The sequence below is a fragment of the Cottoperca gobio genome, chromosome 21 (genome assembly GCF_900634415.1).
Source record: "Cottoperca gobio chromosome 21, fCotGob3.1, whole genome shotgun sequence".
Classification (NCBI taxonomy): domain Eukaryota; kingdom Metazoa; phylum Chordata; class Actinopteri; order Perciformes; family Bovichtidae; genus Cottoperca; species Cottoperca gobio.
This window is the reverse complement of record NC_041375.1, coordinates 23,623,085-23,631,947: the sequence shown is the minus strand read 5'-3', so window position 1 is coordinate 23,631,947 and position 8,863 is coordinate 23,623,085. Positions and strand designations below refer to the sequence as shown.

General features: G+C 47.2%; 1 protein-coding gene across 1 annotated transcript in view; it reads left to right on the top strand.

The window, feature by feature from the left end:
• The window catches only part of sema5ba (sema domain, seven thrombospondin repeats (type 1 and type 1-like), transmembrane domain (TM) and short cytoplasmic domain, (semaphorin) 5Ba), an 81,128-nt gene extending 72,678 nt beyond the window's left edge, over positions 1 to 8,450 (top strand). Inside the window, exon 19 of the mRNA XM_029459313.1 lies at positions 6,699 to 8,450. Within this exon, the coding sequence (XP_029315173.1) occupies positions 6,699 to 6,875 (177 nt within the window). The 3' untranslated portion in view covers positions 6,876 to 8,450. The remainder of the gene's footprint in view (positions 1 to 6,698) is intronic.
• The last annotated feature ends 413 nt before the right edge of the window (positions 8,451 to 8,863 follow it).

The following is an 8,863-nucleotide window of genomic DNA, read 5'->3' as shown; positions in this document are numbered from 1 at the left end:
TTCCTCCTTGCTCTCACACAGAACCTATAGGCTTAAAGCCTTCCTGCCTGCCCATAAACCAAGTCCTTATTAATGGGCCCCATTAGCTTTCTAACGCATTAGTCAGGCCTCGACCTCGCATTGCCATCGGTCTACTGTGCATTCACATTTACAGAAAGTCAAGAAACTATTTTCACCAGAGGGTCATAGACTTTTAATGTCATTTTGTGGCCTGTTTTCCACAACTTCCATTGTTTTTGCTCTCTTGATTAGCTCAACTTAGGGAAGTTATTATTCATTATGTCTCTGTAAAGTGTGCTAATGAATTAACTTAAATCAAATCAAATGTATTTATAAAGCCCAATATCACAAATTATACATTTGTCTCAGTGGGCTTTACAGACTGTACAGGATACGACACTCTCTATCCTTAGACCCTCTGTCCTCAGACCCTCTGTCCTTAGACCCTCTGTCCTGACACCCTCTGTCCTCAGACCCTCTGTCCTTAGACCCTCTGTACTTAGACCAATAGATGTCGTGTGTACAGGATAAACAACATAGTACAAATACAACATTTGACAGAAATGATGTTGTGTTGAAAAAGAGAAAGTTTGGATGAATCCAGGAAAATGTCAAAAAGGCTTCCCGGTGTCCAGCAGGACCAGGGCAGCAGGCGCAGCCACGATTCATGATCCTGACGTAAACTTTATCAGTGACAACCTGCCACATGAGACACAGAAACTCTGGAAATGATGAGTTAGTAACATATCCATCCATCCATCCATCCATCGTCTACCGCTTATCCGGGATCGGGTCGCGGGGGCAGCAGCTCCAGTAAGGAACCCCAATCTTCCCTTCTCCGGGCCCCATCCTCCAGCTCCGACTGGGGGATCCTGAGGCGTTCCCAGGCCAGTGAGGAGATATAATCTCTCCACCGAGTCCTGGGTCTTCCCCGGGGTCTCCTCCCAGCTGGACTTGCCTGGAACACCTCCCTAGGGAGGCGCCCAGGTGGCATCCTTACTAGATGCCCGAACCACCTCAACTGGCTCCTTTCAACGTAAAGGAGCAGCGGCTCTACTCCGAGTCTCTCACGGATGGCTGAGCTTCTCACCCTATCTCTAAGGGAGACGCCAGCCACCCGTCTGAGAAAACCCATTTCGGCCGCTTGTACCCGTGATCTCGTTCTTTCGGTCATGACCCAGCCTTCATGACCATAGGTGAGGGTAGGAACGAAGATCGACCGGTAGATTGAGAGCTTTGCCTTCTGGCTCAGCTCTCTTTTCGTCACAACGGTGCGGTAAAGTGACTGTAATACCGGCCCCGCTGCTCCGATTCTCCGGCCAATCTCTCGCTCCATTGTCCCCTCACTCGCGAACAAGACCCCGAGGTACTTGAACTCCTTCACTTGGGGTAATGGCTCATTCCCTACCCGGAGTAGGCAATCCACCGGTTTCCTGCTGAGAGCCATGGCCTCAGATTTGGAGGTGCTGATCCTCATCCCAACCGCTTCACACTCGGCTGCGAACCGATCCAGTGACTGTTGAAGGTCACAGACCGATGATGCCATAAGGACCACATCATCTGCAAAGAGCAGCGATGAGATCCTCAGGTCACCGAACTGCAACCCCTCTCCTCCACGACTACGCCTCGATATCCTATCCATGAAAATCACGAACAGGATTGGTGATAAAGCGCAGCCCTGGCGGAGGCCAACATTCACGGGAAACGAGTCCGACTTACTGCCGAGTATCCGGACACAACTCTCGCTTTGGGCGTACAGGGATTGGATGGCCCTCAAAAGTGACCCCCTCACCCCATACTCCCGCAGCACCTCCCACAGTATCACCCGGGGGACCCGGTCATACGCCTTCTCCAGATCCACAAAACACATGTAGACCGGATGGGCGTACTCCCAGGCCCCCTCCAGAATCCTTGCGAGAGTGAAGAGTTGGTCCGTTGTTCCACGACCAGGACGGAATCCGCATTGTTCCTCTTCAATCAGAGGTTCGACTACCGGCCGAACCCTCCTTTCCAGTACCTTGGAGTAGACTTTACCAGGGAGGCTGAGAAGTGTGATACCCCTGTAGTTGGCACACACTCTCTGGTCCCCCTTTTTAAATAGGGGAACCACCACCCCGGTCTGCCAACCCCTAGGCACTGTCCCAGACTTCCACGCAATGTTGACGAGGCGTGTCAACCAAGACAGCCCCTCAACACCCAAAGCCTTCAGCATTTCTGGATGGATCTCATCAACCCCTGCGGCTTTGCCACTGTGGAGTTGTTTGACTACCTCAGTGACTTCCATCAGGGAAATTGACGATGATCCCCCATCAGCTTCCAGCTCTGCCTCAACCATAGAGGGCGTGTTAGTCGGATTCAGGAGTTCCTCAAAGTGCTCCTTCCACCGGCCGATAACCTTCTCAGTTGAAGTCAGCAGGGTCCCACCCTTGCTGTACACAGCTTGGATGGTTCCTCGCTTCCCCCTCCTGAGGTGCCGGATGGTTTTCCAGAAGCACCTTGGTGCCGACCGAAAGTCCTTCTCCATAGCTTCTCCGAACTTCTCCCACACCCGCTGCTTTGCCTCTAACACGGCAGAAGCTGCCGCCTTCTAGTCCTTCGATACCCTGCAACTGTTTCCGGAGTCCTCCCGGATAACATAACCCGGAAGGACTCCTTCTTCAGTCGGACGGCTTCCCTGACCACCGGGGTCCACCACGGTGTTCGAGGGTTACCGCCCCTTGAGGCACCTAAGACCTTGAGACCACAGCTTATCACCGCAGCTTCAGCAATAGAGGTTTTGAACATCGCCCACTCAGGTTCAATGCCCCCAACCTCCACAGGGATGGCTGAAAAGCTCCGCCGGAGGTGTGAGTTAAAGATCCCCAGGACAGGGGCTTCCTCCAGACGTTCCCAGTTCACCCGCATTACCCGTTTGGGTTTACCAGGTCTGTCCAGAGTCTTCCCCCACCCCTTGATCCAACTCACCACCAGATGGTGATCAGTCGACAGCTCCGCCCTTCTCTTCACCTGAGTGTCCAAAACATGCGGCCTCAGGTCAGATGATACGATTACGAAATCGATCATTGACCTTTGGCCTAGGGTGCTCTGGTACCACGTGCACTTATGAGCATCCTTATGTTCGAACATGGTGTTTGTTATGGCCATTCCATGGCTAGCACAGAAGTCCAACAACAAACGGCCGTTCGGGTTTAGATCAGGGAGGCCCTTCCTCCCAATCACGCCTCTCCAGGTGTCTCCATCGTTTCCCACGTGTGCGTTGAAGTCTCCCAGCAAGACTACGGAGTCCCCTACTGGAGCCCCCTGCAGGGCTCCATTCAGGGTCTCCAAGAAGGCCGAATACTCAGAACTGCGGTTTGGGGCATAGGCACAAACAACAGTCAGAGTTTTCCCCCCCATAACCCGAAGGCGTAGGGAGGCGACCCTCTCGTCCACCGGGATAAACGCCAACGTAGCGGCGCTCAGCCGGGGGCTAGTGAGTATCCCCACCCCGGCCCGACGCCTCACACCTTGGGCAACTCCGGAGAAGAATAGAGTCCAACCCCTATCCAGGAGTACGGTTCCAGAGCCAAGACTGTGCGTGGAGGTAAGCCCCACCAGATCCAACTGGTAGCGATCCACCTCCCGCACTAGTTCCGGCTCCTTCCCCCACAGAGAGGTGACGTTCCACGTCCCCAGAGCCAGCCTCTGCTGCCCGGGTCTGGTCCGTCGAGGTCCCTGACCATCACTGCCACCCATGTGACAGCGCACCCGACCCCAGCGGTTTTTCCCATGAGTGGTGGGCCCACAGGATGGATGGATGGGAGGCACCACGTAGCTTCTTCGGGCTGTGCCCGACCGGGCTCCGTGGCAAACCCGGCCACCAGGCGCTCGCTGTCGGGCCCTCCCTCTGGGCCTGGCTCCAGACGGGGGCCCCGGGCTTCCTCCGGGCAGGGTCTCTCCTTTCCTTTCCCTTTCTTTCATGAAGTCGTTTTTGAGTTAGTAACATACATTTACATAAATGCATACAGATAGAGAGGGAGAAGAAGAGAGGAAGAGAAGGAGGAGAGCAGGGAGGTGTGCCCCGGCAGTCTAAGCCTATAGCAGCATAACTAGGGGCTGATCCAAGTCAAACCTGAGCCAGCCCTAACTATAAGCTTTATCAAAAAGGAAAGTCTTTAGCCTAAAACATTTAATGACCTGAACCAAAGAGAGTTTGATCTTTGTTTGTTATGGAAGCTCCAGTAATTATTTTTTAGGTCACATACCAATCACTGATTCAAGTACATTACAATTGGCTGATTGCCCATGTTTCCCCCCCAAAGTTGAACATCTACATCCTCCAAAATCAGAAACTGCATCCATTTCACCGGGACATTTTCTTTTCTTGGCAATTTTCTCTTTTCACATCTTTCAGACAGAATTGTAAACTTGCCAGTAAGGAGACGACATCACATTTTTGTTGACACTTATCCATCAGGCCAAACTCTGGATTTGTTTTAGTGGTTGTAAAACTGTATGTTGTGTTCCGCTGCTTAAACTTGGATTCAAACAAACTGCTGTAATGTTAAAAAGTTGTCATACAGCAAAAAGAAACTCTTATCTTACGCCCACCATTTGGAGTGTGTGTGGGGCTGCACATGGTTAAAGTCTCACCGCATGTGGTGAATATTGGGCAGAGATCGTGGATCAGGAAGTGACAACACTGTTTGAGTGCCCTATTAACTTTATCTCAGGTGGAGCTTAAGCCCGAGTTAAAAACTGGAGGTTTGGAGTTTGAAAGATAGAAGACACTTAAAGACAGGAAACGTCTAGTGAAAGATGTTATCTACTTGCATTATGGAAATTGTAAAATCCAGCATTTGTGAAGCTTGACACGTACAAAAGGAGTAAAATGCGAAGTCCTAGTGTCTGAATCTCAGTTTGACCATTTACTTAAATAAAGCTGTCTCTTGTGACTTCCCCAACTTATTAAAGTGCAATACTGAATCACTAGAGTAACCCTTTAATCACCATACGAGAGGTGCACTGCACCCCACCTAATATCTATGTTCACTTTCACAAATAGCTGTCCCGTCTGTGTCCTGTTACTATTGGTTTACAGCTATTATTCATTCATTCACTCTTATCGCTCACGTGAACATATAAATCAGGCTGTTCAGTAGTTCATTGGGCATAGGCCACATGCACGTACACTGCTCGTAGCAAACTGTTTACCTCATAATGGTCAAAGCAGATAATCAAAGTTTAATTTCTGCTCCGCGTGCACATCATGTGCTCGCTTGTCAAGTTGACTTTGGATGCGGGGATGGAATAGATAGTGACACAGAGTCTCTGGCTCCGTTAGTTAGCTTTAACAGAGTATTATAGAGCAGACAGTAAACTAAATACTAATCTCTGAAAGATTTAAACTTAGTGATTTAGGCCTGATGGCTACAACATGATTGCCCCTTGAAAATGTTTTTTGTTTTACTAATTTACAAACACGGCAGGTTGAACACAGTATTAAAATCATAATATCTCACATAAAATGATAAAAAATATGATATCCTCTCAGCCAACTGCCTGTCAGGGATCAAACCAAACAGCCAATCAAAGATTACTGTCAGGGATCAAAGGAGCGGAGACATCAGCCACGCTCCGATCCATCCCAGCCTCTAAAGTCCATGTGAAGGCTGTGACGAGTGTAAGCTAGCAGGATCGTATTTGTGCTACACAGGATGTACCGTTTTCTGCGCTCGTATTACTTGCACATGCCTGGTTTTTACGTGTGTGGGATTTGAGACTTATTGAACGCCATTATTGTTCAAACTGGACTTTTTGGATTGTGTTGTCTTGGGTCTGAACTGGCGTTTGTCTTACCCTGCTGGCACGGCTCCTCTCAACTGCTCCTGTCAACCTGGCAGTATCATGTAACCACAACACATCTCTGTGTTTCTGATGGTGTCAGCCTCCTGACACTAGTTGTCCTTGCTGTTATTGTTGTTGCTGTGTGGATGCAGTGCTGACAGTCACCGTGGTGCTGAGAGCCTGAACTCATTAGCTTTAATGACAAGAGGGGGCAGCCAGACTCTGCTCCATGTGCATGTGATGTAGGTTCCCTCCCCTCCAGGCTAATTTATGATGCCCAGCGTTGTGTATTTCAGCGACTCTAACCTGATTATCTTCCTGTCTCGGTCCCCAGAGCTGTTCAGATGGATTACATTAGTCTAATGCTTCCCCTGGAAAGTGTTTCACCTTATGTTCGGCTTTTACCGTAGACTCAGCAATTGCATTAGAATAAAATGTGGGATTTAGACTTGTTTTTATTTAAGAGAGCTGCAGTGCATTCCCGCCATCTCATATATCGGTGTATTGAGTATGCTTGACATGAACTAAATTAAATTTGTTAAATTGGTTTGCTTGGGTTATGAATACAGTTAAGCTTGAGGCTAGTGGAGGCATTTTATTCACCTGCAGGCAAGAATGACTGATATTATTTCTACCTCGCAGGGTGTCCATGCTGCAAAAAGATCTTCAGAAGTCTATTTTTACTTTAATTAAGTCCTCAAAACTTCTGAAAACATCTTCAAGCACATTTCCCAAAATGTTGAACCGTTCCCTCTATTAAAGACAAATATGTGCTGCTTCAGAATAAAGTATTTAGTAATGAGGCATAAAATAACATTACTGTATAAGCTATGAGATGTAATGCTTCTTTTTTCTCTGCCGCGTCATTCCAGACCCTTAACAAGAACAACCTGCTGCCAGATGAAAGATCCAACTTCTACCCAACGCCGCTCCAGCAAACCAACGTCTACACAACCACCTACTATCCCGCAGCACTCGGCAAATACGACTACCAGCCCAACTCATCCCCTTCGCCATGTAGGACCTACAACCAAAACAACAACAGCTGAGACGCGCCTCCCCGGCTCTCCGAACCCCCCCTGCCAACAGACACCACCCCAATCCACGGTGACATAACTGAACCGACATGAACTGAAACGTTTCTCAGCGCTCGGCCAGGTTCCTCTGTTCGTCATCGCCCCTCGCTTCGCTCCCGTAGTCTCTTCCGCATGGTAGGGTTTGTGTCTTCAAGGGCGTTTCTGAAACTTTCCATCAGGAGATGTGGGTTTGAGCGACGAGGCCCGTGTCCTGGTGCAGTCAGCTGGTGGGGTGTTATTGTAAGGGCCTGACTGGATTTAGCAGCGTCGACTCAGAGCTTCATGTGGGGATCTAATGGAAAATTCTAGCAGGACGAGTTACGGCATTTAGACGGATTGCACCTCAGAGCAGGTGCTGAGTTCAATTCTAAAATTCCACAGATGAACATGAACAGAACATTATAAATAATTACATTTCTCTGAATCACCGTTTTACGCCTCTCTATTACTAACCACATTCTCTGCCTGTAATGAACTTTGAGTCCCTCAACAACAGAAGCAGTTACTGAGAACAAACGGCGCATATCGTTATGTCCTTGCCACACGGCGCAGCGCGAGAAACAACAACAAAAGAGAAGACTCCATGAAGTCATTTGGAGATCAATATCAACTGGGTTGTTAGGGACGGATGCACGTCCTCCGTTGTTGGGATTTCACGCGACAAATAAGAACTTCAGAGTCGATAAAGTTTGTGGACGGCTGTTTTGAGAGTCACGACACTAAACAGCCCGAGTTGGATTCGCAGGCCTCTAGTGGACAAGGACGTCCACTCGTAATGTCAGAGCCAGGGGGATTGTGGGAAGCTGTACATAAAGCTTTGGGAATGCCTTGGGTGCCTGTATGCAATAGAGGGCAGGGGCGAGATTTGTTTCCTTTCCATTTCTTCTGTTTCATTTTTCCCAAGAATAAAGACTTCTAAAAGGGAATTGATTGATTCTCCAATTGATTCTCCAACGGATGCTTCGATTCTACTGAGTGCTTAATAGCTCGGTGGTCATATCAAATATGGCCAGTGTGCTGAACAACTGGATTGGGTTTTCTATGATGGTAGAATAAGCTAGTAGACTGGCACTTGTTTTTGTTTTTTAAATGTTCGTTTTTAAGATATTTGTTTTATTCTCAAACGAGCTGTAGCATACGAGGACATATTTTGTTAAATAAGATATAGCTGATTAATTCTTGTTTCTCTAATTTCACTTCACTGAATGAACACATTCACACTTTCATTTTTCTCGATATGTCACAAGTTTGGTAACCATGGCGTCTTCAATACGTGAAATGTTAACACAACAATAAAACAATGAAAATTACTGACATGGTTTTTACAAAGAACGACTGCAACAAAACATTCATTCGGCGTCCGCTTGAAAAAAATAAAATAAAAGATGCTTGCTGTGTGAAGATCAAAATGAGTGCATGTGTGTGTGTGTAGATGTGTGTACATGCAAACACGTGTACTCCATCTCTGTGTGTCCGTACGCCTGAATGAGCACAGAGGGATTGCTGTATTTTGTACAATGCTTTCATACATACACACACACACACACATACATATATATATATATATATATATATATATATATATATATATATATATACACACACACACACATATATATATATATATATATATATATATATATATATATATATATATATATATATATATACACACACACACACACACACACACACACACACACACACACACACACACACACACATATATGAGGATGTCTGTAAAGACTATTTTGTTTGTGCATTTCTTTCCACATTCTGTCGCTGACACTCCAGGCATTCTACTGTTTTTCTATATTTCATGTATGAGATGTTAATCATTGTAAGTTAAAGCATCGCACCTCTGGTTCCTGCGGAGGTGGAACTGACACTATTTATAGTCACAGCTTGGTTTATAAAGGGCATTTTCACAGTTATATTTTATTATTATTATTGCCTGATTG